The 27,811-nt window shown below is 53.0% G+C and overlaps 1 protein-coding gene and 1 non-coding gene across 2 annotated transcripts in view; both read left to right on the top strand.

Annotated features, from left to right (window-relative positions):
* The first annotated feature begins 316 nt into the window (after positions 1–316).
* The window catches only part of ACSBG1 (acyl-CoA synthetase bubblegum family member 1), a 28,292-nt gene continuing 797 nt past the window's right edge, over positions 317–27,811 (top strand). Inside the window, exons 1-15 of the mRNA XM_045516803.2 lie at positions 317–591; positions 1,323–1,407; positions 4,440–4,538; positions 5,556–5,656; positions 16,246–16,466; positions 16,937–17,025; positions 17,338–17,458; positions 21,297–21,377; positions 21,466–21,615; positions 21,961–22,137; positions 22,906–23,087; positions 23,983–24,213; positions 24,901–25,118; positions 25,824–25,963; positions 26,516–26,762. Of these exons, the coding sequence (XP_045372759.1) occupies positions 510–591; positions 1,323–1,407; positions 4,440–4,538; positions 5,556–5,656; positions 16,246–16,466; positions 16,937–17,025; positions 17,338–17,458; positions 21,297–21,377; positions 21,466–21,615; positions 21,961–22,137; positions 22,906–23,087; positions 23,983–24,213; positions 24,901–25,118; positions 25,824–25,963; positions 26,516–26,762 (2,224 nt within the window). The 5' untranslated portion in view covers positions 317–509. The remainder of the gene's footprint in view (positions 592–1,322; positions 1,408–4,439; positions 4,539–5,555; positions 5,657–16,245; positions 16,467–16,936; positions 17,026–17,337; positions 17,459–21,296; positions 21,378–21,465; positions 21,616–21,960; positions 22,138–22,905; positions 23,088–23,982; positions 24,214–24,900; positions 25,119–25,823; positions 25,964–26,515; positions 26,763–27,811) is intronic.
* Positions 19,874–19,947, top strand: TRNAA-UGC (transfer RNA alanine (anticodon UGC)). Its single transcript has one exon. It is a non-coding gene; the product is annotated as a tRNA-Ala (tRNA).

The following is a 27,811-nucleotide window of genomic DNA, read 5'->3' as shown; positions in this document are numbered from 1 at the left end:
TGAGCTAGTCTAAAGGTCCTCTGGGCCTCTGTCACCACACCTGCAAAATAGGATAATTACTAAAACCCACGGTAGGCTGTTGGCAGGACGCGGAGGGTCAAGGCGCATGAATGCTTGGCACAGTGTGTGCGTTTAGTAAAGAAAAATGAAAAAAAAAAAGGCCAAAAAACCCAGTCAAGCTTCCTGCCCAGCTCCTCAGGCCAAGGGCTGTCTTCAGGTGGAGGCCCAGGTGACAGAAATAGTGTCTTCCTGCAGCTGTGACAAGCTAACACACACTCTCCTACCTGCTTTGGCAGCTCCTGCCTCTCTGTGTAAGTTTTGCAGGTGGGCAGCTGGGCCCTGTGCCAGCTGGGTCAGAGGTATCTGGAGCCACACCTCACCCACAGCCCTAGGGCAGGCTGGGGCGGGCCCCCACTCATGCCCGGCCCCACTGCCTCATCACCTGGAACCAGGGGACCAGCAGCACTGGCTCCCACACTCACAACACCTGAGTTGAAGGAGCTCAGGGGATGTTGAGTCCTGTGCCTGCCAGGCCCAAGAAGGAAGGTGAGCGCCCCGTGGCAGCCGGACGTCCCAGGCACGCCCTCCACTGTAAGTCCTCAGTGGGGTTCTCTGGGCTGGGAGTCAGGAACCTCGAGAGAGATGCCAGGGGCCTGATGTTTGAGGTGAGCAGTAAGGGGTGGGGGTCGGCCGTGCAGGGGAGTGGGAAGGCCAGTGAGCGAGCAGCGCTGTAGACCAGTTCACTGCTGTTAAGAGTCCCAGGCTGCACAGAGGGACCAGCCCATGCAGCCAGGACCGTGGGGTGTGGAGGAGGCACTGCTCTTCTCCCTGCTTGGAGGTTTCAGATTTGGGGATGTATTGGGGCAATTCCTTCCACTGAAAATGACCTACAGTGTGTAGAAGAGTTCTCCCTTTCCCCCAGGGCAGAGAGAGGGGAGAACCAGAACAAGTAACAGGGAGGGTTATCAGTAAAGATCAGGAGTCTTTGCAAAGGAATCTGACTTATTTGCTCATCCTGATAATCGATTGGCCCTGGAGACTAGAGAGCCCGGAGCCCACAGGCAGCCACCTCCTGCGAGGCCGTGTTGTTCTTGATGCGATCAGAGCGTGTGGGCTTAGGAGGCAGTAAATTACAGGTACCCAGGCCAGGAGCTGTGAGTCATGCCCAGGAAGGATGGAAGCTGCCCTCACGCCCAGCCAGGTGTGACTCACGCTGTGTCTCTGTTGCAGGGCAGATTGGTGGCACTGGGCATCTCTGGGGCGGATGCCGCTCCACCAGGGGACATTGGGACACGCTGTCTGAGGTTCTCATTCTCTCCCAGGCGAGCTCGTGGGGTGTGGCTGCCCCTCAAGGACCATGCTGGAGTTGCTTCTGCTCAGGTCTGCCAGCTCCATCCTGAGGACCGTGTAAGGAACCAGGATCCCACACTCCTCCCACCTCCTGGCCCCCACGCTGCCTCGCAGGGAGAGTACCTGGGCTTGGCAGAGCACCTGGACCCCCACACTTGGGACTGGGACTTGTCACCCTGCTTAGTCACCCTCCTAATCTCATCAGAGAATTTTCTTCTGCTTATTCTCCAAAAGCTCCATGACAGTCCACCAGTAACAGTGATGAGAGCGGACTATGTACTAAGCACTTTATATATATCATCTTATCCTCATAACATCCATAGGATTTAGGCAGAAAACTGAGGCTCAGAGAGGTACAGTGGCTTGTCCACGGTAACACAGCTAGTAAAGTAAGTTGAACCAGGCAGGCCAACTCTGGTGAATCTTGATATGCTACTGTTTCAGGGAGGCATTTATTTTTATTGAAGTCTAGTTGTTTTACAAAGAAAATATTTATTGAGCACCTACTGCATTCAGTGGCCTGGCTGCTGAGGGCTGAATGGGAAGAAAGTTCAACAGAAATAAATAGGAGTTTTATCCCCATCCATGAGGGGTTCACATGAAAAACAAAGTCTCCCGCTTAACTTATGCATCACACACAGTGACAACTTGAGAAGAATTAGATCCAGTCAACATTTACTGAGCTCCAACTGTCTGCTAGCCAGTACTCAGGGCCAGAGGACAGAGTTGAATCAGGTGTGACCCCTGCTTTCAAGAAATCTTCCCAGGCTACCATCAAAGCCCAAACCTGAGTGTCTGAGGGCCACAAAGGGTGAGAGGGTGTTTGGGGATAATCCAGAAGGACTTCCTGAAGGAGGAGCTGAAGGAGGCTTTTGGCAGGCTCTGTCTTCCAAAGGCTCCCATCAGCTCCTCTGGCAAGATGAGAAGTGGAAGGAGAGACAGTTAAGAGAAAGGGGGCGTGCAGGCTCTCCCAGACTCCTCTGCCTGCACCCTACACACCTCACAATATATTCACTCATACATGCCCTTCAGGTATCTCCTTGCTCCCCATGCTGCTGGTCAGGTGCTGAAGAAGTTTGTTGTTTATAGCACGCGCGCGCGTGTGTGTGTGTGTGTGTGTATGAGCTGGGGGTGAGAGCAGACACTGTCCTCATCAAGGGATCCTTTCCAATCTTCCTCCTTGGAGTTGAGGAAAGCAGACAGAGGCAAGTCAGCCTCCGAGGGCCAGTCTCCCAGCATTACTGTCATTCTGCTGCTTAGGAACTTCTGCCATGGGCTCTGAGCCAGCTTCCAGACTGCTGGTTCCAGGAGGAGGCTAAAATTCCAGAATGACGGGGATACTGTTTTAATCACTTTGGACAGGCTCACTGTGTTCAGGACAGGAGTTGCACCTCACCTGCTGAGGTCATTTACAAACCCTTTGTGCCTTCTGGAAAAGCAGCAAGAATCAGAAGGGGCCCAAAGTGCTTTTGAGGAGTAAGAACAGAAGGGATTTCTCACCCAGATCTCAGGTGCTTTTCTTTGAGGAAATCGTTATAAATTCCACCTTGGAAGCCGTCTCCTCTGATTTTTATCGACAATTCTAACACGCTTGGTTGTCTAGCTTGATTATCTTATTTCTTAACCTGCTACCAAAAAATCCTGTGAAGTAGGAGGGAGATGAGTTGCTGGAGGCCAGCACAGTGGCAGCAGCAAGAAGGAACGGCTAGTAACGCAGGTGAGAATTGAAAGCTAAAACCAACCACTACCAGGAGCAATGATGTATGAGGCAGTGGCCACACTGGGACGGGACAGGCGGCCCTCGACATGATGCACGCTGGCTCCCTTTTGTGTTACAAGCCCGGCCAGTAGAGTCTGTTACTAGTGTGACCCTGAGTGAGCAGGAAAAAGTTATAGGGAGGTCCAGTGAATTCTGTTTCAGATGATGGGCATGGGGGCCATCCCCCTAAAAGGACTAAATCTCAAAAGTTCTAGCAAGGGAAAGAGCACACTTCACTCTTTTGGAAAATTAGGTTATGGCATTCTCTTAATCAGGCATCCAATATTTGGCAGGCACAGGGCATAGAAGGTTGGATAAGACCCTCTGTGGGCCATCTACAAGGGTCAGGAATCCATCCTCTCGCTGAAGGAGGGAAAGGACAGAACAGGGGAGTGGACACACCCAATGTCCCAGCCACAAGAGACTTGCTACTGCAGTGGGTGCCAGATGCTTGGGAAAACGCCCCCACGGGGAATTGCTTCCAACAGCTTCTCCTCCCCATAAACAGAAGGTTCTGATCACGATGAGCACGCTTGGCCCTTGGCTTCCTGAGTCATCTTTTCATTTAGTCTTTGTTTAGCTGTTTTAAAGCCAGAACCAGTTTATGCCAATTTTATTAGGTGGCAGAAATGCGGCCCCTACCTTATGATGGTGAGGATTTAAAAACAGGCTTGTTTGTGAGGAAGCAGTGAAGATGGTGGGAGTGTACAACCAAGGATGGCCTCGGCTAATTCGGGGGTGGCTGCCCAGCTGGTGATTTCAAAGGCTGATCAGCTGTAAGTCCTGGGTTGAACCTGCGGGCCACCCCGTCTTTTGAGGACAGGGGCCAAGACAGAGCATGGACATTACACCAAGTTCACAGTCCTCCCCCGGATGCTCACCGCGTGGGACCCTCAGCCTAGTTGTGTGCGTGTCCTCTTGTTTGCCCTGTAATTGTCTGAGCCCAGAGTTCAGGGGCCATTGGTAACATGGCAGTCTTCTTTGTCCCAAAGTGGAGGCAGCTTTTACTCAATGACTCAAGAGAGCAGTGGCAATAACCAATGATCCAAAGTTAGCAGGACAAGTTCCACGGTGTTTGGAACCCTGTGTTTCCCTCTGCCTAGCACAGCAGGCCTCACCCCAGAAGCATGCTTTGTCATTTTTCTGTCCTTCTGTCAGCTCCCCAGAGCAGGTCACCATAGCAACAGAGGGGCTTGCTCCAGCCCTGTGGCCAGGCCTTGTTCACAAAGTTCCCAAGAAGGGGACCAGCCAGCACCCCGCTCATCCCTCTTTTCCCCCTCTCCCTCCCTTCATAACCTCCTGATCTCTTTTGCTTTAAAACCTATCCCAGTTTCTTAAACAGACTGCCGCCAGGTGGGCCTGGGTGCGCTCGCAAACTTAGTTTGAACCTGCGGAACCAGCAAGGAACAAGGCGGAATGTGAAAAGCAGGTAACTGAGGCAGCTGCCTAGGAACTGGGCAGGGGTGGGACCAGCCCCACCCTGACAGACAGGCGGGACTCCCTGGAGCCAGGGTCCTGCTCTCAGGGCTGCCATGACCAGCTGCGCAGGCTGCACAATGCACAACTCCAGTAGGCTCTGTTTATAGAGCCTATGACTGAAATGTGTCCCTGGAGTTGAGTAAGGCTGCTCGGTCCTGATGTGCATACTGCACTCCATCTGCTCATCCACCCGGGAAGTTGAGGTCTGGCCAGTTGAGTCCTGAGGAGGAATCATGCCGAGGAGCAGTGAGGCTGAGTTAATAATGGAGGCCTAATAACCCCTTGGACTGGGTTGGCCAGAGGAGGAGATTCATTGTCCAGGGCCACCGTGCCTAGGAGACAAGGGGGTCTGAGCCAGGGGTGCAGGCAGATGACATGAGTCCTGGGTCTCCCTGGTCCCATGCCTGTTCTCTCCACGGGGAAATAGATACAGGACACACTCACAGGTACCACTGAAGAGGAGAGGTCCTCACTTGGGGACTGCCTAGGACCCTTAAGAGCCGTAGGAATGACCTCCACTCTGAGTTTCTAAGCACAGCCATTCTCAGTACCTAAGGGCTGGTAGGTGTGGGGAGTGAGGGGGTGGGGGCACTTCCCAACCCTTAGAGCCTGCATGCTGCTGGAGTGGTGCTCAGAATCCTCCCATGCCAGACCCCAAGCCTTTCCTTGTCCAGAGGAGGACACTGAGCCCAGAGAGAGGCATGCACTTGCCCAGAGTCACACAGCAAATTACAGCAGAGCAGGACTTGCTTTTTCTTTCTACTGAGCCTTTAGAACCTGCAAGGAGAGGCTGGGGTAGGGGTGAGTTTAGCTCCTGCAACTACTGAGGTCTTCCCCCTGGGTATCCCACACCCTGCCCTGAGAGGGAGGCAGAGATGTCAGGGTCACCCCCAGGGTTCCGGGCCAGCATGGGGAGCCCAGGTCAGTCTACCATGTTCTGACAATTGTTTTCCCCCTCCGCTGCCAGCTTCCTGACTGACGGGCAGACACGCTCCAAAGAGCCCCTAAGCCGTGCTCTCAAGCTCTTGTCCCCAGAGAAGGTGAAGGATCCCCAGCTGGATTCTCCAGGTGAGCCAGCCGGAGACTGCCAGGCAGGACGGGGTGGGGCAGGGCTTGAACGGAGCACTGAGCTGTGCTGGGTGTGCTTGAGGCGGTTGAGGGGACACTGCAAGTCCAGGCTGACACAAGCCCGGGACACACAGAGCAGAACTTTGGGACGGGGAGGGTAGAAATCTCCATGCGCCCAGGGACCCCACCACACCTCTTCTCTCATTGCTGCTATCAGGCCAAGGGTGATGGAAGGTAGTGGGAGGAAGATTTCTTCTTCAGGAAGTTTGCAAAGGAAAGAGGTCAAAGATAGGGAGACCTTGGGGCCTCATCCAGGGCCAGGCTGTGGGTACGAGGGATTCTGCCCAGGGTTGCTAAGGGACAGGAGGCCTAGATAAGCAAGGCCTTGGAGTTTACAAGCGGGTTAACTGGGCTAGGAGGCAGGCAGAGTTCATTTTAAAGGCTTAGGAGGTCACATGCTCTTCTAATGATACTCAGCCCCAGATAAATTGCACCTTAAGGGAAGCAGAGTTATTTACCCTGAAGAGTCATCAGAACAATAATAATAACATAGTTGTGGTTGATTATCATTGGCTGTACAACAATACTGTAGCAACGACTGAAGTTAAAAAAAAAAAAAGTGGAAGCCATAGGTGCCGGGCACAGAGGATCGCTGCCTCCCGTGTTCTGTGCTGTCCTTGGGAAGGTACATTGTAGCCGTCTGGTCGCTGATCTGTGTCACTTCTCAGGGATGAAGAGCTTCCTCTGAGGTGCTGGTTGTCCTGGTTGTGAAGTTTCCCAGCTGCAGCTCCTCAGAGAGGCCAGGCGGTGATGTTGAGACCACCCCCCAACTCCCTCGGGTGTGTGGGTGGGGGCTGGTGGCAGAGATGGCACGCTGACCGCGGGTGGTAGTGTTTGAGCTGGTTGTATGTTCTTTGATTTGGGTGTGCCTCCTCGTGTCCTCCTCGTAACTAGACAGGGATTACGGATTTGGGGAGTGGGTGGCAGCGTTTGAAGTGGGACCAGCCAGGGAGGCCAGTTCCAAGGGTCCCTGGTGGGACAGAAATGAGGGCGGACGTGGGGACAGGAGGAAGGAGGAGAGGCTGGGGCCTTTGTCCTGAGGCCCCTTCCTTCAGAGTTTCTTCTGACTTGGTTTCCTGGTTGGCAGACAGGCCTGGCATGAGGGCAGGAGCAGACTCAGGACCTCTCTGCTCCGTCACAAGCATGCCCTGAGTGGCAGGAGGCAGGGCAAAGGTCACTACGCCCATTGTCCAAGAGGAAGCTGAGGCATAAAGAGGCGTAACTCGGGGAGACACCCGACCAGGGCTCTGGGTGCCCTGCTTCCCAGGCTGCCTGGCTCGTTGGAGACCGAATGCCCGTCCCCTCACCCCGTGGGGTGGGGCTCACCATTGCTGCCAGACAAGCTGCCTCTCTCCCGGGCTGGGTAACTCGGGGTGGCCCTGGCAGGGATCGGGCCTAAGGTGCTGGGGTGCACTTTCCTAGAGTGGACTCTGCCTCTCTGCCCCTGCTCAGAGATAAAGGGACCTGGACCAAGGAGAGGATCTACTGGTTTCTAAGGAGAAGGGTTAGAAAGGCACCAAGCCAGCCAGGAAGGGGGCCAGCTGGGCCCAGGCAGCCTCTCACGTGCTTCCCTGGGAGCAGGGCGCCTCACAGGTGTGCTGTGTTGCCGTGACACCTCTGGCGGGTCCCACCCACTTGCTCAGGCTCACCTTCCTCAGACTGGCTGGTTCCTTCTCCGCAGTGCTCAAAGAGCAGCTGTCAGCACCCAGACATTGTGCACAGCGAGGACCTGGAGGTCACAAGTCCCAGCTGTGGGTGATGGCATTGATGTTTTGTGACTCAGGGGCAGGAAGGGAGCCAGCGTGGGCAAGTTCGGTGTCCTCTGGAGCGGTCGGTGTCCAGAGTGTTTCTGAGGAGGAACAATTAGTCTCCAGCCCTGTGGGCCTCATTGCTTAACCTGAATAGGCATCTGGCAGCCCTACGGCAGTGCGGCACAGAGAGTAGGCAGGTTTCAAACACGCGGGTAGGGAATCCCATGGAGGGTCCCATCAGAGAAGGCTGGCGGCCATGGGCCAGGCCAGGGGCACGGGATGGGGGGGGGGTGGACACTGGCTTTAATGGAGGGGTGGGGAATGGTAAGCAAACGTAGGGAGGCAGCAAGGCCCTTCTGGTTTACCAGGATTTCGGGAAGCTGGTGGGCACAGCCAGGCTGGGGCTGGGGCTTCACCTGGACTCTCCAGCCTATGTGCAGAGTTGGGGCTGCTGGGGACAGTGAGATGGACAGGCTTCTTTTCTGCCCTCAATGAACTCGCAGTCTGAGTGCAGACAGGCTCTGAGGGAAGGGCACACGGAGGCTGAGGGAAGAAGGCCTGCGACCAGGGAGCTGCGTGATCAGGGTGGGCTTCCTGGAAGAGGAGGGCCTCTAGCTGGCCTCAGACTTTTAAGATCCCTCTGGGCTTAGACCTGAGTGGAGCGGTCTGCCCTTGGGAGTTTAACATCTAGAAAGAGTGATCAGGATAAAAGGACAGTCTGGGAGGGGCCGAGGGTACTTCTTGGCACCATCGCTGTCAGTAAACACCCAGAGCAGATGCCACAAGGGACCCCAGGCACTGCCCTGGACAGTGCCAAGCAGGCCTCACTGGCTCCCACAAGCCTGGCTAGTGGGTCACACTCTGCCCAGCCCCACCTCAAGCAGCCTCCAGTGTCCTGAGAGTGGAGGGAGAGGCTCTGGGATGCAGCTGCTGTAAGATCCAGCTTCAGCGTGGCCTGAGTGCCCACTCTGTGCCAGCCTGGCACAGGGGCTTATTTCCATAATTCCCCAGCTGCCACAAGAACCCAAGCTCCAGGCTGTATGGGAGGGGCCTTGAAGCTGCTGTTTCACAAGGCACTTTCCATAAAATTGAGGAAAGGTGACTATCTGTATCAAAGCCTGTTGGGGAGGGGCGATTTGGCGATATATGAAAGGGGTTAAATCCTTCCCTGCACAGCTGCCCCCTTAAAAAGAGCAACTATCACTGAACATTCACCATATGCCAGGCTCTGTGCTAATGGACTGACTTGCATTCCTTCCTTTTATCTTCATAGCAGCAGTAGGGTAGGCACTTTTCTCATTCTCATTCGTTGAAGGAAGCTGAGCCCAGAGAGGTTCAGTGACTTTCTCAGAGTCACACAGCTTGTAAGATGTGGGACTCTTAACTGGCCACACTGCCTCTCTGGGACCTAGATAGCATGTAGGTATAGTCCTCTCTCTTCCAGCCCTGGCCAGCCCCTGCCTTCTAACTGCTGATCTGCAGCCCATCCGGGGAGCTCTTAGAGACTTGCCTTCAGGAATTAGGGTTCACCTGGGTCTCCCTGAGTTCTCAAGAAGCTGGTCCTCAAGCACTTTAAGCTCCCAGATGGCTGCTCTCTCAGGAGGCAGCCCTGCTGAGTCAGGCCACAGAGCTGCCGGGATCTGATCTCCACATAAAGGCAGCCTTGTGCTGGGCTTGGAGATGCATTTCTTTCTAGCCCTTTCTTAGTTGAGCGTGAACCCCAACTGGAGTAAGGCAACATCGAGACCACAAGGAAAGGGAGGGGATCCAGGGAGAGTGGCTGCCAGGGATGGGGCTGGAGGAGGTGCTGGCTGGGCCAGGTCCCCACACCCACTTTCCCTGGGAAATTCTCACACCCAATGGGACGCTTTGAGCTGGAGGTCAGGAGGCTGGGAACTGAGCGCTGCTTGCTCTCCAGCCCAAGGAGGCACCAGGCCTCCTTCTGTCCCACGCTCCTACCCTTCCAAATGTTTCAAGGGCATGCGTGGTGCTTCGACTAGAAGGAGATGGATATGACCCTTGTCCTCCGGGATCTCAGAGCCTGCAGCTAGAGGGTGAGGATAGGCCCTTGGAACACTGGGAGTCAGAGGAACCAATGTCATTTCAGTGTCTGGCAGGAGTGGGGGTCGGGGAAGGTAGGAAGGGCTTCCCAGAAGTCAGATGAAGTTAGTGTTGGGGGGGTCCTCATCTGAGATATGGGAACAGGTGGTAATCCCAGCCCCACCAGTAAAAAAAAAAAAAAAAAAAAAAAAAAAAAAAAAAAAAAGCAGAGTAGGAAAAGTTTCCTGCCTAGTTCTATCAAATCCCAGGTGCGCCACGGGCTGGACAAACTGTTCTGGCCCAGGCAGGCCTTGTCCCTGCCCTTCATCGTGTCCTGAGGCCCCTTAGACACCCCCAGAGTGCCTGGCATGGGGCTGAGCAGGTTCCAAGGACCCTTGTATGAAGAGGGACCCTCCTAGAACTCGTCCTTTCGCAGGGACGACTGACTGTACTGGGCTTTGCAGCAGGGGCTGTGCCCCAAAGAAGAGGGCTCCGTCGCAGGCCTGAGGACGACTTTGCCCAGAACCAGTGTCTCCCTCCGTCTGCATAATAAGCTTCGTTCTGAAGCTGTTCCCACAGATCACAGAAAGCACCCTAGGCTTCTCCTCTCTGCTCTCCGGTTTTTCCCTTTTCCAGCTAATTGAGAGTGACTTCCTCTGCTGTTTAGATGCCTTTATTCCAGAGCCCCAGAGAACACAGCTCCCTGGCTGCCCAGCCATCCCAGCATAATGGGTGATTGATAAGACACAGGCCAGGGTCAGGCCAAGACCAGCTGGGGCAGCGTAAGAGAGGGCGGGGAGGGGGAGCAGAGCTAACCTCCAAGACTCAGTGCTTCGTGGACAAGGGACCCCTCTGCTCTGCCCACCCCACTGATAGCTAAGACTGGCTCTTCTCAGTCACTGTCCAGAGATTTCCCTTCCGGCAGAGATAAGGGTGAGAGAGGGAGCCGCGTAGTAAGGAGCCAGAGGCGGGAATACATGGAGGTGAGAAGGCGAAGACGAGGTGCTGCGGCAGGGAGGCTCCTCTGCCTTCCCTGCTGTCGGTTCCTAAGCCTGAGGTTTGGCTCAGCCGCTGGCACCAGAGGCCAAGGCCACTGAGCTGTGCTGGACTCAGGCCAGAAGGACGCTGAGTGAGGCAAGGTCTTGCCAGGCCCTGCCTGGGGCTCTCAGTGTGCAGGATGGAAGTTCAGCCTGGCATGGCCTACTTGGGCAGACACCTGCTCTGTAGGCCCGTCTCTCTCTGTACTTGGACAGTGATGTGTCCTGCATCACCTTCAGGCCATCCTGGGGGGCAGGAGGGAGGGGAAGGTCCAGGCCCCCTAGATACCCAGTCATTCAGTCCAGGCCTCCTGGGACTGGGATGGGACAGAGGCTGACTGGTGCTTCCTCGAAGGCCCCCTGACCTCTGCTCTGGGCCGGGCTTCTGTGCTCAGGCCCCAGGGAGGAGTCATACCTGCCTTCGAGAGCCTCCAGCCTGGTGGGAGAGGCAGCCCCAACCAGGACTCGGCCCGCAGTGAGGCTCAGGTGCTAAAGTCTTTGATGAGGGGGTAGCACTTGGGACGTGAAGTGCGGGAGAGGTGGGTGTGTGACGGGGAAGGGTGTTCTGGGCAGAAGCACCAGCGGGGGGTGGGGAACTGGGCAGAGCTCAGGCTGGCTGTGAGGAAGGCTGTGTATTGAGGTTGGCAGAGGTTGGGGAGGGCCTTCCTTAGAGGCCATGGTGGGGTCATCACCCTATGGTCAATGGGTGATGTGGGAGGCTTTTCAACAGGTCAAGTCTGGGTTCAGAAAGGTGGCTCCAGAAGCCTCTAGAATGTGGGAAGAGGCAGTGGCCAGGTGTCATGGCTGCCCAAGGTCACCGAGCCTGAGCCCCAGCACAGGACTTGGGCAGGAGGCATGACAGTCCTTTCCCAGAGGAGATGTGTATGTTGGGGTTGGCCTAGAACTCCACCGGGACCCCAGGTGGCCACCTGGAGACGTGTGGAGTTGGGAGTCAGACACTGAGTTGGAATCCCAGCTTTGCCAGCAGCGACTTAGCCTCTGTGAGTCTCAAAGGGTTAGCTAGGTTGTAACATGGACGGCTGTGGGCGTAAAACAAGACAGCACACAGCCGCCCTTGCACAAGGAGAGGCTCAGCGAATGGGAGCTGTGACTATTTTCAATCCCTCACTGAAAGGAGGACAGTTGGGCCTCTAGGAAGGCGGGGACCAAGGGTGGGCCTCTTTCCAGCAAAGTGGCCCACTTCTCTTCTGGCTGGTTTGGGGGCTCAGACAGCTGAGCCTGTGCAGAGAATGTGGAGAGGAAGGGCCGGGCAGGAGCCACACTGCCTGGTCACCTTTCCCGAAGGTCGTGGGTCCTCTGGGGGCCAGGCTCTCATCACTGTCACAAGGCGGCTGGGCTTAGAGGAGACTGAACTCGCAGACCAACTGACTTTCCTTCCCTTGTCAATTCCTTCTTTCCTCCTTTCAAGAAGATTTGAGTTGACAGAATACAGAAGGGTAGACACCATGAGATGAGAATCTAACGGCAGGAAAAGGCAGAGTAGCGAGTGGGAGAGAAGAAATCAGGAGGAAGAACTCTGTCCAAAATATCCCTCCAAATGTTAGAGGCTTTTTTCCTTTGGATGAAGTAAACCCACTTCTAGAAATCTATCCTTTGGAAAGCCTAGAACAGGGCTGAAAGCTGGAAATCATCTGAGTGTCTTTCAGTGGGGCAGTGGTTATGATGTGTACATCATGATGTGGCCAAACAATGGAGTAGTACTCAGCCACATACACACACACACACACACACACACACACACCCCACATGCACACATACACACACAGGCACATGCAACGAGAGAGACATGTTAATGTCACAAAAGTTAAAGACAGATGATTTGGCGAAGGAGGGCATAGCTTATTGGTAGATTGCATGCCCAGCATGCATGAGGTCCAGGATTCAATCCCCAGTACCTCCATGAAAAAATTAATAAACTAACCTAATTACTCCCCCCCAAAAAAAACAAGAACAAAAAAATAAATAAAGACGGATGATTTGGCTATTGGCTGTTTGATTTGGTACACTACTACTTTTTTAAAGTGTGAGTCAACATTTAAAAATCAAGTGATTACACATCAACACTCAGATTTCAGGGAACTCTTAGTTTCCATCCCTACTGGGCCCAAATCCTAGAGCGCAGAGCCCTCTTTAGATGAGGCATGCACTCGCCCACCTCCATGGTCCCAGCCACTCCCCGTTGCCTCCCTGACACAGAAGCCGGGGTTGGCACAGTGATCGTTGCCCCTGTAGCATAGCTTTCCTTAGTGAAATATTGCACTGTTCCTTGTCTCTGTCAAAACAGAGACACAGAAGTTGGCCTGCGAGAGCCATGTGTCTCAAGGCAAGTGAGAGAGAGCCTATTTCTTTGTGGGAATGAAGGCTGTGCCTGTGTGTTTCACATGCAAGTCCTGGGGCACGTCATTCATCCATGATTTACTATTACACATCATTTATCATGATGCTGATACAGAACTACCTGGCCCCTGTGGGTGTTTTGGGTTTGCCACCCTTGATTAATAGAACAGTAACGTGATTCTTTTTTTTCTTTTTTAACTTTGGATAAAAAAATAACAGCAACAAAATAAAACCAAACTCCTTGTGCCTGTATTTGTACAAGCATGACAGACACACACCAAATGTCAACAGTGGCCACCTAGACAGGCAGACTGAGGACGGCCTGTCCCTTTTTATATCATGTCCTTCTAAATCGTTTTCTATTTCTTAGGACAAGTATGTATTGTTTTCTCAGGTTTTTTTGTAAAAAGATGACAGCTTAAAAGATGATAGGTTAAAGTTAGAACTCTTGGCTGAGTGAAGATTTGACAACAGATCATAAGACTTACGTCTGATTTTCTTGGCAATGCTGGGGGGACAGGTGACTGCAGTGGAGCCTGAGCCTCTAAAAATGCGCACAGGAGAAATTTCCCTTTTCTGGTCTAAGCACAAGAGTAATCTGTGCCAGGGGAGGGGCAGGAGCTACCAGGTCCTGGGCAGTGGTGACTCTGCCAGGCTCTGGGCACACTGGCTGGGTAGCCTCACCGAATCCTTGCACCAGTTTGAGGGGAGAGGGGGGCCAGCACTGTTCCTCCCATTTTGAAAGCAGTTTTATTGAGGTGTAATCTATATGCCATCAAATGTACCCATTCTAAGCATAATAACTTTTCACTTTTTCATTGGAAAAAAAACCCACTTTCCCAATGATTTTTAGCAAATTTACAGTTGCACAAACATCACTACAGTCCAATTTTAGGTCATTCCCATCACATCCTAAAGATCCTTAGTGCCTGTCTGTGGTCACACCCCATTCCCACCTCCACCCCCAGCCCCAGGCAACCACTAATCTGCTTTAGCTCATTTCTGCCTTTTCTGGACATTTCGTGCAAACAGAATCAGACAATACGTGGTCCTGGGCTTCTGGCTTCTTTCACCAAACATGGTTCTGAGGTTCATCCATGTTGTTGCTTGTATCAGCACTTTGTTCCTTTTTAGAGCCAAACAGCATTCCATTGTGGGGAGAGCCGCGTGGAGCTTTCAGTCATCAGTTGATGGGTACCTGGCTGTGCCTGCTTTTGGACCACTAGAAATCACGCCGCTATGAACTTTCACATAGAAGTCTTTGTGGAGACGTGTGTTTTCATTTCTCTCGGCTGTCTACCAAAGAGTGGCGTTGCTGGGTTGTACAATAGATTTATATTTAACTTTTTAAAAAGCTGCCAAACTATTTTCCAGTATGGCTGCGCCATCTCAATGCTGCCACCCATGTGAGGGCTCCCGTCTCTCCACAGCCTCGCCAACCCATCACACTTTAAGATGATTAGAATGGAGCTGGGAGGAGGAGAACTTGCCCAGGCCGTGCAGCGCGGAGTGGCAGAGCTGAATTTGAGCCCAGGTTGCCCTGGCTCCACAGCCTCTGTCTTTGCCCCCTGTCTCTGCTCGTGGGAATGAGCTTTCACAAAGTGCAGAGGTGGGAGGCTCTAAAGAGGCTGGTCACTGGGCTCTGCCAGGCTGCAGTCCCAGGATATGGGGAAGGGGCTTGAAGGAGTCTGAGGGGTGATCAGAGAGGGGTCCTTGGTGGCCCCAGCTCACACCTCCACATAAGGGCGCAGGGCTCTGGCAGTGGCTGGTGGCGGGCCTCAGTCTGGGGAGGTGGTGGTGGGAGCCAGCCCGCGTGGCCTTGGCCTCTGTCGGCACACGAGGCCCAGCGCTGGGTAGCCCACTCTCTGCCCGAGCCCACATTCCCTTGGCTGCTGTTCCCTTGCCTTGTACACCCCTTCTCCTGTTGGAGACTAGATCTGCCCCCTCGTCCCTCATCCTTGGCCTCCAGAGGAGGAAAGCTGGGCTCTCTTGTCCCAGCCCCAGGACCTTTACTTCTTTCTGCCAACCTTGGGGTCCACATGAAACCTTAGAGTGTTGGAGGCAGGGAAGAAGCTCACCCAGTCCGTCTGCCTGCCTCGGGGAAGGGCCCATCACAGGGCCCCCTCCTGGTCCTGCCTCAAGATGGACATTTAAGGAGGCGGGGCCTCCCCGCCTCAGCCTGGGCCAAGCCAGCAGGTGCAGGGCACCCCTGTGGTCCTAGTCAGCCCCCACTCCCCCGCCCATGGGCCAGCTTCTTACGATGACTGCCCTGGCCCCAAAAGGCAGCCTCGTAGACAAAAGTTTCCAGAGCAAAGGAAAAGGTTTCCACCCAAACCTCCTTTGCAAACATTCTGGACAACTTGGGAAAAGGAGGTGCATTTATTGAGCACCAACTATATGCCAAGGCTCTTTCACATACACCTTTTTTTGGGACCTTCATATCATGCCTGAGAACTGAACCCTTTACCGTTCCCCTGAGAAAACAGACTCAGAGATTAAACAGCTCACCCCAAATCTCACATATTAAATGGTAAATCTCTGCTTCCACCCACCACAGTAACCTCAAAGGCTAGGTGGTGCCGGGACAGTGTAGCAAGTGTGAGCAGTGGCAGCACGTACCCTTTCCCGCTGTGTGACCTTGGGAAAATGGCTGAGCCTCTCGGAACTGCAGCTGCCCCACCTGTAAAGCAGGGCTACCAGATCCGTGTTGTGCAGACTAGATGAGATCCCTATGTGAAGGATTCACGTGGGGCCTAGCACTAGACAGGAATGAGCAAAGAGATGGTTTGATTATTTCCTGAGGCTGGGAAACTTTCCAGGCTTGTGATCAGTGCCTGCCGGCTTTCAGTCTCCTCCAGCCCCTTGGAAGGGTTGCTCTTTTTGATGCTTTGACCTTCTGTCCAGTTGGGTCTGTCCCCAACCCATTCTCAGGAGGCAGAGGAAAGGTGGAAACCCCAGAGGATGTGACAGTCCTGCTCCCCTGAGGCAGCCCCAAATCCACTGCCAACTGCCCAGCCACTGGGGGCAAACCCCAGCTGTCACAGAGGCAGGAAAAGGTCTAGGGGCCACGGCATCCCCCAGGCCTCCTCCTCCCCTCCAGCCATTCCCTCTCGTCCTTGCTGCATCCCTAAAGCCTTGCCTATCCTTCAAGACTGTTGGGACTCCCTCTCCAGGCAACCTGCATCTACCTCAGTCCTGAGCTTGTCTGCCAGCCCCCATGGCCCAGTGCCCATGGCATTGTAGGGACCAGAGGTCTGGGAGCTCTGCCCAGGGAAGGACCGGGGTTCCCTGGGGACAACCTTGGGCTGGCATGACCCAAGCTGTGGTCTCCTCCACCCTGCAGAGGAGATACTATGGACAACTCGGACCGATGGGCGGGTCCGCCTGCGCAAAGACCCCAGCTGCTCAGAGGTTCCCTACACTGTGCATCAGATGTTCTGCAAGACTCTGGACAAGTACGGGAACCTGAGTGCTATGGTCTACAAGCGCCAGGGCATGTGGGAGCGTATCTCCTATTTCCAGTACTACCTGCTGTCCCGCAAAGTCGCCAAGGGCTTCCTGAAGGTGAGGAGCCCCTTTAAGGTGCGGCCTCTGCTCTCCCTAGTTCTGCCTCCCAGCTCTGGGCCTTCACAGGCCTCCTGATGCCCCACTGGGCAAGCCCTCAGAAAAGATAATGAAAAACCAGCTCATTTACTGAGCTAATGATACGTTCTGGCGTGGTGCTGAGGGTTTATATTCACTGGGCCCTTGCCATGTGCCAGGACTTGCTACAAGCTTTTCCTCTGTCATCCCGTCCAACGTGGGTTGGGAAGCCTGGTGCACTGGGCTGAGGGCCAGACTCCCCAGGAAGGCCCTGGGAGGGTAGCAAGGGCTGTTGAAGGTCTGATCCCCAGGGCACTGTCTGACAAGGGACCTTGGGAGGGTGGTCTCTGAGGTGGGCTGGCAGGGTCCCCCGTGGTCTAGAAGAGGGGCTTGGTGAGAACCAGAGGCCCCTTCCCTGCCGGCTGACCGGCCTGTCTGCCTTTGGCCTGGAGCTCGGACTGGAGCGGGCCCACAGCGTGGCCATCCTCGGCTTCAACTCCCCGGAGTGGTTCTTCTCGGCAGTGGGCACAGTGTTCGCAGGGTGAGTGGCTGAGGGTGGGGCTGAGTCTCCAGGGGGCTGGAGGTGGGCAGAGAGTGGAGAGAGGGCCGTTATCTTTTTTGAGAGGCCCCCACCCCTTCCCCAGCACCCCACCTCTTCCCCGGGGCCCTCTCCAGACCCTCCTTTGGCCCTTCCCTGCCTGGGGTGGCTGTGCTGAGCAGGTGTGGGAGCTCTGCCTGCCCAGTCACAGGAGCTCTCTGGGCCCGGGCACTTTGGGTGTGTCAGGGAGGGGGCTGGGCCGAGGGGGTGGCCGCTGCACCTGCCCACACACGAATCCTCCCGGGTCTCCTGTAGTGGCATCGTCACCGGCCTCTATACCACCAGCTCCCCCAAGGCCTGCCAGTACATCGCCTATGACTCTCGAGCCAACATCATCGTGGTCGACACACAGAAGCAGCTGGAAAAGATCCTCAAGGTTTGGGGGAAAGAGGCAGCGAGCACAGGGGTCAGAGGCTGGGCGTCCTCATAGGTCTCCAGCTTACAAAGGACTTTTCTACCCTCCCTGCCAGAGTCCCCCATCACCCTCAACAGCAGCCCTCCCCCACCACACACACACATAGATCAAGCAGGGCAGTGACCACCAACCCATTTGCCAGGTCTGAAAACTGAGGCCCAGAAAATCCAAGGGACATTCCCCACATCCCCCAGGAAGTAGAGCTTTAAAAAGCCCCCCAACAGATTTTGCCCTGTCCCTCAGGGGGACAACCCCCTCTGCATATAGATGGTTGATCTGATCCAAATGCCCTCCCCCAGCCTCATTTTGCCACTGAAGAAACTGAGGCCCAGACCTACTGAATCAGAAATGTCCACCCTAGGTAATTACTTTAAATTTGTGTAAGGAAACTTTCCAGGCAAACAAAAATAGAAGAGTAGAGTGGACCCTCATATGATGATCATCCAGATTCAATAATCATCCATGTTTTTTCATCACACTCATTTTGTCAGTTTACCTTGTTTTACACTTGAAGGCAAATCTCTGACATCACATCATTTCCTCCCCTGAATATTTCAATGTGCTCCTCTAAAACGTGACATTTTTCTTTAACAGTCACAGTCACTTTGTCACCTCTAACACAAGTCAAATAATTCTCTGATAGCTGCAGTGTCTTTTTACCGTTGGTTCGTTTGAATCAGGATCTAAACCAGGCCCATATGTTGCAATTCGTGGTGTCTCTTAAGAGTCTTTTAATCCAGAACAAAGCCCCCACCTTTTGTTTCCCATGCCATAGGCCAGTGTGGTCCCAGATCAGCAGCCTTACCTGGGTACTTGGTTGCAGAACCCACCCAGACCTCCGATTCCAAACTTCAGGGTGTGGGGCCCAGCACTCTGTTTAACAGGCCTCCTGGTGATTCTAAGACAGGCTCAAGTGTGAGAACCCCTGCCATCAGCGTGCTGCAGAAGCTGGGTCAGCTTGTTTCTGTATCCTCTGCGCCTTCCTATTAGGTCTCGAGGCTTGATACGTTTCAGGTTAAACACTGACTGGCAAGAATGCCCCATAGGTGGCGCTGTGTGCTTCACATTGCACAGCCTGAAGAGGCGCATGTTGGGTGGGACCTCTCGTGGTGATGCAGAGCTTGTCGGTGGATTCCTGTGGCAGCCACCGGCTCGTCCACTGCAATGTTCCCCATCAACCTTTCTCTACTGATGGTCTGTACCTGAATTAATTATTTCATGAGCCGTGGCAAAATGTTGGTTTTCTAATTCATCAGCTGGAATTCTTCTCCAGAGGAAGGATTTTCTCTCATCACCTGGGGCTCTTTGCTACCTGAAGCATCCTATTTATGCAGAGTCTATGTTGGTGAATGTTCCACGCATACTTGAAAGAATGTTCATTCTGCAGTTGCTGGGGAGAATCTTCTACAAATGTTAATAATGCCAACTTGATTGATGGTGTTCCAATGTTTGTCATCTATTTCCCTGTTGATTTTCTGTCTGCTTATTCTAACAAATCCTGAGAAAGGGAGTGATGAAATCTCTGATTATTATTCTGGATTTATCTACTTCTCATTTCATATCAACCAGTTTTTGCTTCGTGTGTTTTGAAGCTCTGTTTTATATATATACGTATTTAGATTGTTGGATCTCTGGATGAATTAAGCCCTTTATCATTAAGAAATGTCCCTCTTTATCTCTGGTCACAGTTCTTGTTCCAAAGCAACTTTGTATTAAGTTAATATAGCCACTCCAGGTTTCTAACGATCAGTGTTTGTACGGTCCACACTTCTGCATTGTTTCACTTTTAACCTGTGTCCTTGTATTTAAAGCAAGTCTTTTATAAACAGCATATAGTTGGGTCTTGCCTTTTATCCAGTCTGACAAAATTGTCTATAAAACTACCAGTTGGCTGTTTCCTGTTTGTCCCATCCATTCTTTGATCCTTTTCTCCTCTTTCCTGGCTTCTTTTGGATGGAGTTTTGTGTTTTTATTTTGTTCTGTTTTTGAGTTTTCCATTCTATCCACAGGCTTATTAGTTCTCCTCTCATGCTTGCCCTGTGGCTTACAATACACGTCTTTAACTCACCACAGTCTACTTTCGAATAACATTAAAATGTAATATTGTACTAATTCACATATAAATGTAGAAATCTTCCAACAGTGTACTTCCATCCCCCTCCCAGCCTTTGTGCTGTCATTCATACTTAAACTAATTTCTGTGTGAGTTATAACCCCTGGGATGCACTATTTTAAACAGTCAGGTATCATTCAAAGAAATTGTAAAAGAAGGAAAAGATGTCTTTTATATTTACCCACATATTTGCCTTCATCTATTTACATAGATCCCAAGTTTTCATCTGGTTCATCTTCTGCCTTAAGCATTTTCTTCAGGAGGGAGGTGCATAGCTCAGTGGTAGAGCACATGACTTGCAAGCATGAGGTCCTGGGTTCAATTCCCAATACCTCCATTAAGAACAAACAAACAAAACAAAAAGATCCCCAAATATAAGAATTTTCTTCAACATGTCTTGCAATACAAAGCAGGAGGGCAAGGCATTCTGTCAGCTTCTCTTTGCCTTAACACATGTTCATTTTTACCTTCATGTTTCAAAAGATATTTTCATTTGGTTTAGAATTCTGGGTTGACAGGGTTTCTTTCTTTCTTTCTTTTTTTTTTCTTTCAGCCCTTTAAAGATTCCATCCCTATGTTTTCTACTTTGCCTTGTCTCTGAGAAGAAGTCTATAATTTCTTATCTTTTCCTCCCCACGTGCTGTATCTCATCTCTCTGGCTGCTTTTAAGATTTTTTTCTTTTATCACTGGTGTTCAGCTGTTTGATTCTGCTGTGTCTTGGTGTGGTTTTTCTTTATGAAATCTTGCTTGGGGTTCATTGGGAGTCTTGAATTTGTGGATTTATAGTTTTAATCAAACTTAGAACTTTCTCAGACTTTTTTCCAGTTAAAAAAAAAAATGTCCTGGGATGCGAATTACATGTATGTTAGGCTTCTTAGTTTTCTCCTGCCAGTTAATTTTTTTTCCAGTTTTTTTTTTCTCTCTCTCTCTCTCTCTCTCTCAATTTCATTTTGAGACGTGTTTAATTAAGCCTATTCGGGGCAAGTTTAGAGAGCCTTTCCTTTATGCCTAATTTAGCCCCACAACTACCCTGACCCTTCTGGGTCCTCTGCTTAATGCCTCCTCAGGTCCCTCCACTCTGGCTAATGGAAACACAAACAGTTCTGGCCATGCACACGCTCTTGTTAGGCTTCTGGCCCCAGTCATTGTTCTTCTGCTGGCTTCATGGGGTTCCCCCTGTACCTGTGCAGATTGGTATTCGGCCAAAGAGATTTCTAGAACCCTTTCTCTGCATAGTTCTCTCCTATCTGGTGTTCTGTCCCACAAACTCTCGGTACCCCAGCTTTCCTGAACTCTGACCTCTATCCCCTCAACTCAGTGAGACACCTGAGTCCTGGTTTCCCTCTGCCCCTCCCTTGCCTCTCTCCTCCACAGGGGCACAGCCCTCTGTTGTGGGGCTAGATCATAGTCCATTCAGCCAGGCCCCAGGTTGTCTGGTTTTCCTTTAATAATAGAGAGTCATCCCCTATCCCCTGCTTATCCCACCTTTGCTGCTACAAAGTTCTCATGATGGGAAACCATGCATGAAGAGTGGCAAGTGTCCTGCTGAGTCAAAGGTCAGAGCTCGGGACCAGCAACCTTTGCCACAAGGTGTTTGCCCAGCCAACTAATACCTGGAGGTGGGGCTCTTCTCAAGGGGTGACTGTTTTTTTAATGAGACCCCTGTATTCTTCCCATCAATACAGATCTGGAAAAACCTGCCACATCTGAAGGCAGTAGTGACATATCGAGAACCTCCTTCCAAGAAGATGCCCAATGTGTACACGGTATGGGTGGAGAGCCTGGGGACAGGTGGGGCCTGTGGGGGCCTGCCCAGCTCACCTGGACTGCCCACGCCCTCCCACCCGGCCACAGATGGAGGAGGTCATGGAACTGGGGAATGAGGTGCCTGAGGAGGCCCTGGACAGCATCATCGAGGCCCAGGAGCCTAACCAGTGCTGCGTGCTGATCTACACATCGGGCACCACTGGGAACCCCAAGGGTGTGATGCTGAGTCAAGACAATGTAGGACAGATGCCCAGATAGGTGGGGGGGTGGGCTGAGGGTGGATCTGGGGAATGGCCCTGCCCCAACAGTCCTAGGAAGGCTCTGTCAGCCCCCCAGCTCAGGACTCTGGGACAAGTAGGACTGCCCTTCAGTCTGGTCCGGACTGAGCCCAGCAAAGTGGAGGGGGACAGGCGGGGAAGACCTGTCCCACGGGGGTTCCTGTAGATTCCCAGGAGGGTGAGCAACCTCGAGGGTATTCAAAGAACACTGCAAAGAAGTAGCCCAAGCCCTGGGTGGCCACAGCGGTGAGCACTCCCAGGGCCGGCCTGTAGCGCTGCTGGGGCTCCTCTGCCTGCCCTCCAGATCACGTGGACAGCACATCACAGCAGCCAGGCTGGTGGCATCAGACCCTCAGAGGTCCAGCAGGAAGTGGTGGTCAGCTACCTGGCCCTCAGCCACATTGCCGCCCAGTTCTATGACTTGTGGACGGGCCTCCAGTGGGGGGCCCAGATCTGCTTTGCCGAGCCTGATGCCCTGAAGGTCAGTCTGCCTCTCTGCCCTTGTCTGTGTCCGAGCAGGTGTGCACGGGCCTGCCCAAGTGTGTGTTCATGTCTGTGGGCCCCAGGTGTGCATTTGGGAGTACATTGATTCCCCGTGCAGTTAGCAGTCAGAATTCTTTCAGCTTCTTTGAGCCCAGCCTGATTCAGATGACCAAACAAGAAAGGAAAGGAAAATCAAGTCAGTGGTTCCATGGGTCCACAGTCCATCAAGGATGGGCCATACTCAGAGAAAGATCACGAGATGGTCACCGATGGCCACAGCCCCGCCCTGCATCCCAGTCTCATAAACTACACCTGTTCTTTGGATCCTTCTTTTAAGCATGAGGAGAGCATCCCCAGAAGCCCCCTTGCAGACCTCCCCCTCCCCCACATTGGCCTGACTGGTGTCCCGTGTCCATTCCTCGACCAGTCACTGTGCAGGGGAATGAGATGACCGTGTTTGAGTTAGACTGATAAAGAGTCCCTGCCCCCAGGACTGGGATGGGACAGAGGTACTTCTGGAGCCTCTGGCCACCCTGGTACCTGAGCAACATCAGATTCCATTAGCAAAGAAGAGCAGGGAGGGGATGGCTGTTGAGGTGCAGCCAACAGCGTGTGACAAGAGTTGCATGCACATGTGTGTGTGCCCCTGAGCAAGCATCTGTGTGCAGGATGCCTGCCGCTTGTGCACGCTGATTCTGGTGACAGGGGCCTCCTGGCCCCCGGCTGGAGCTGAACCACAGGCCTGTCTCTCACTGGTGGCAAACAGGGGAGCCTGCTGGACACACTGCGGGAGGTGGAGCCCACGGCCCACTTCGGGGTGCCTCGGATATGGGAGAAGATCATGGAGCGTATCCAGGAGGTGGTGGCACAGTCTGGCTTCATCCGGCGCAAGATGCTGCTGTGGGCCATGTCGGTGACCTTGGAGCAGAACCTCACCTGCCCGAACAGGTACAGGGGGCGGGGTGGGGGAGGGAGCAGGCCTGGGTCATAACCCAGGACGCAACCTAGGGTCTGATAGGCCAGGCTTGTCTGGGCCCCATAGGCCTGGCAGTTTTGGGGACCCCTATGTGGAGGCCCCATCAGTGGCTGGCCTGAGCCCCTGTGTTCTTCCCAGACCCCACAGGAGAAAGTCACCCATCTTTGGGTTCTGACTGCGAGGACTGACTTGCTCCCTCTGAGGTGGCTTTCGCCTCCCTGGGAGTGGCTCTTGACAGTCTCTTGAGGGGTCTCCTGACCTCAGTATGTGGCTAGAGAAGGGGCCGCAGTGACCGGGGCTTTTCTAGCCTTCCCAGCATCCCAAGGGAGCACTCACCGCTCCCCCAAAGCCTTTTGATTGCTGTGGGAGGGTCAATGGCACAAGTCCGGCCTGTTCCTATGTAGAAATATTTTCCAGTACTAGTGTGTCTGTGAAACTGAATCATGTGTCATGAGACGTGTACCTACGCCTTCATTTGCACAGATATGAATGACCCATTCATGGGCTTCTAATGGGCTCAGACACATGCATGTCCACGCGTGTATACTTCAAGTGTCTGCTCATGTGTATTATGGTGTGTGCAGACTTGCGTGCATTTGTGTTGTTGTCCAGGTACCTGTACACAGCTGAATCTGTCTGATTTCCTGGCTCAAGACATTATTGCACACAACAGCATGTACACCCCTACACATGGGTGCATGTTCATAGGGCTGATATTAAAAATATTTAGCAACGGATTCAGCGTGGGCGCTAACCAATCAGAACAGATAACTGGAATAGCCATTCAGGGCAGGCACTGAACACCCACCCTGTTAATGAGAATGTGTGTGTGTGGTCTTCTGTGAGCCATTCTGCCTCTCCCACCAGCGATCTGAAGCCCTTCACAACACGACTGGCGGATTACCTGGTGCTCGCCAAGGTCCGCCAGGCCCTGGGCTTTGCCAAGTGTCAGAAGTACTTCTACGGAGGCGCGCCCATGACCACAGAATCACAGCACTTCTTCCTGGGCCTCAACATCCGCCTGCTTCCAGCGTACGGCCTCAGCGAGACCTCAGGCCCCCACTTCATAAGCAGCACCTACAACTACCAGCTCTACAGGTGTGCCTCGGTCTCAGTGCCCACCTGCTGATTAGGTCCCTGAGCCTGGGCCACTGGACTATGGATCCCTGAGTTCCACCAGTTCAATCTTGGGCCAAGACCCTTGGCCGGGCCCGATTCTCATGGGTTTGGTCTCTGCTACAGTGTCACATGGGTCCGTGGTTGCAAACAGCCTTGATGCCCAGGGACCACCTCCCCACCCCGGCACCGAGCAGGGTTCTGATGGAGGAATTTCCCTTTGTCTCCTCCCTCCAGTAGGGGGAGCATGTTGGAGAGTGTCCCACCATTGCTGATAGCCTAGGCTCCATTTTGGATGAAAGTTAGGGGCATTGGACCAGTCCTCTGGTGGGTGGGGAGGGCATTCAGTTCTGGGGGGTGAGTTGAGGGATGACCTGCTGTGCTTAAACACTTCCCCTCCTTGCCTGCCTATCACAGTGCTTGAAGTTGTCCCATTAGGACTTCGCCCATTCATTCATTCACTCATTCATTCATTCACCTAAAAACCTTTAATTGGCCCTCCCTCTCAGCTCTGAGTACCCTATTGAAATAGAAAAACCCTGGGAGGGGACATTCCAGCCATCAGTGAAGACTGAGGGTTGGGGACCCCAAGGCTCCCTGTGGGGGCTGATCCAGGTCTTGGAGGAACCTGCACCGTCTGACGACACCTCCCGGCCCCTCTACCCCCAGTGCCGGCAGGTTGGTGCCAGGCTGCCGGGTGAAGCTGGTGAATGAGGACTCAGAGGGCATCGGAGAGATCTGCCTGTGGGGCCGCAACATCTTCATGGGCTACCTGAACATGGAGGACAAGACGCGTGAGGCCGTTGACTCTGACGGCTGGCTGCACACGGGCGACATGGGCCGCATGGATGCCAACGGCTTCCTCTACATCACCGGGCGTCTCAAAGGTGAGCCCCACCAGCTGGGTTCAAGGCTATGGTGAGATGTGGGAGGAATTATACTGCCACCACTATTTATACCCACTGCAAGTGTTGAGCCCTTATTAAGGGCCACGCACCTTGAATGACATCATTTCGCTTGCTATTGTCTCCCATGAGGAAGATACTCTTATTACCCCGACTTACTGATGAGGACACCCAGAGAGTTCAGTAACTCGCCCAAGGTCACCCAGCTAGTAAATGATGGAACTGGGATTCAAACTCCCTAGAAAAACAAGGCAAGTCTTTCCAGAAAATTCAAGGACATATATATGTACTTTTATCCGCCAACGTGGATATGATGTGGAATATGATGTCCACAGATTGGACATAAAATTTAAAATGAAACATGATGTTTCAAAGAAATTTCCCACGAACAACTTGGCTCTCCCAGGGGAGTAAGCTGTGGACACCTCTGTGGAAGAGGAGCTTTGCTGTGTTTGCTTGAGTGGACATAATGCCCACAGCATCCATGTGGGAATCCCACACCCCAGATTCCCAGGGGAAACTGAAGCTCAGTGAGTGAGTACTTTCTGTAAATCATGCAGGCAGGTGTGTGACAGAGCCTGGATTCCACTGGCCACAGAGGGTCAGCTCTCCAGGCAGAGTCTGGGCACACTTGGCCTCAGCACCCAGACTAAAGTCTGTGCTGGGGGGCTGTCCATGCCTCCCCAGAACTGATCATCACGGCCGGCGGGGAGAACGTGCCCCCTGTGCCCATTGAGGATGCTGTGAAGATGGAGCTGCCCATCATCAGCTTCGCCATGCTGATTGGGGACCAAAGGAAGTTCCTGTCCATGCTGCTCACCTTGAAGGTGTGTCTAGGGGGTCTCGCTCGGGAGGAACAGCCGGTGGGTGGTCTGTGGGTCTGGCCCCAGCAGAAGCCATGTTCAGGCAGGACACATCTGGCTCTCATGACTGTTCTGAAATTACTAGTCAGTGCTGCCAGCACTAAGGGGCAGCTGCAGCACATGGAAATTCCTTCTGCGCCCAGTGGTACAATTACTGATATGCTGCTGTGCTGATCTGTTGTGTGTTCCAGCACAGTCCAGGTTACAAAGCGCTGCCCACCTCAGTCCCCTCGGCAGATACTCAGTCTGGTATCTGGTACCAAGATAGTAGACGGGGCTGCAGTTATGGTCCCTGTTTAAATTATGATTTCATTGGCTGAACTCATCTAACTCTCAGGCTGTTGTTCCTTCCACCACACCACGGGGCTTAATACAGTTGGAGGAACGCCCTGCTTATTCCAGAATCGTCCCTTTGAAACAGAGCTCACAGTGATCCACATCCTTAGTGATCAGCAGTGAGACCTCCTCCAAGACCAGGGTGCAGGTCTTGGTGCTGATCTGTCGCTGGCTTTTCAGTGCACTCTGGATCCAGACACCTCTGACCCAACCGACAACCTGACGGAGCAAGCTGTGGAGTTCTGCCAGAGGGTGGGCAGCAGAGCTACCACAGTCTCTGAGATCGTGGACAAGAAGGATGAGGCCGTGTATCAGGCCATCGAAGAGGGGATCCAGAGGGTCAACATGAAGGCAGCAGCCCGACCCTACCACATCCAGAAGTGGACCATTCTCAAGAGGGACTTCTCCATCTCCGGTGAAGAGTTGGGTAGGTGCTTTCTTTCCACTCTTGCAGGAGCTGTGTGGGAGGGCAGAGGCCATGGCAGAGCCTGGGGAGTGCTCATTAGGAAGAAGCCACGGCAAGAAGGGCCCTGATGGATGACACCCACCTCCTTCCTGTGGGAGGATGTTGATTGCTCAGTGCCTGGCCTTAAGGTTGGGTAGAGCCTGTTCAATGTACAAGGTATGTGCTGGAACTCATTAATTTGAATATATAACATTTAACTTTGCTTTGACTAAGGATCTGTTTTCCCTTGAAATCACAACGGGACTGCCAGACACACACCAAGGCCCTGTTAGTGTTTGGGCTGGAGTCACCTGGCTCTAGGGAGTGAGATCACCATAATCTTCTGTAAAGTCAGCTCATGCAACAGGTAAAGGGATGAAGCCCTTCTGGACCATGGTCCACAGAACCAGAAGAGGCATGGCCTCAGTTGGATGGATGCAGCTGCTCTCGGCTGTAGCATCTTGAGGTGTTCATGGCACAGGGGGAGGTGGAAATGGCTTCTTCATTTCAATGAGACTCCCTCCAACCCATCAAGGCTGAACCCAGGTGCAAGTGTCCATAGTAATGCTGAGATGCAGCCTGAAACACTGAGCCTGTCTGGTTGTCTGGTGCTAACAGACTGAATGCAAGGTCATCCAGTTAGAAGATGTCCTCTCTAAGCACTTTATATAAATGACTTTGATTTTGAAGTTTCCAATTACACAGTCAAGTGTGAGTTAGCACCAAACAGAGTTTACACTTCCCAAACCAGAGCCCTTTCAACCTGGCATTAGACGAGGGAACTGAGGCCAGGAAGTGACTTGTGGAAACCTCTCATAAAGACCATGGCAGAGCCCTCCTGCCCAGCCAGGGCTTTCCCCTGTCCCATCGCAGGCAATCAAAGCATAACATCCAACATTGTATGAACTTCCACTGAAATGCAGAGATGATTTGCCTATTAATTAGCATTGTGTAACAAATTATCCCACTTCCTGTTTCTGTGGGTCACTTAGAACAACCCCGGTACAGTGCGGGAAGGGGCTGCACAGAGG

This window comes from Camelus bactrianus, chromosome 27 (genome assembly GCF_048773025.1).
Source record: "Camelus bactrianus isolate YW-2024 breed Bactrian camel chromosome 27, ASM4877302v1, whole genome shotgun sequence".
NCBI classification, from domain to species: Eukaryota; Metazoa; Chordata; class Mammalia; order Artiodactyla; family Camelidae; genus Camelus; species Camelus bactrianus.
This window is presented reverse-complemented; position numbering and strand designations above follow the sequence as displayed.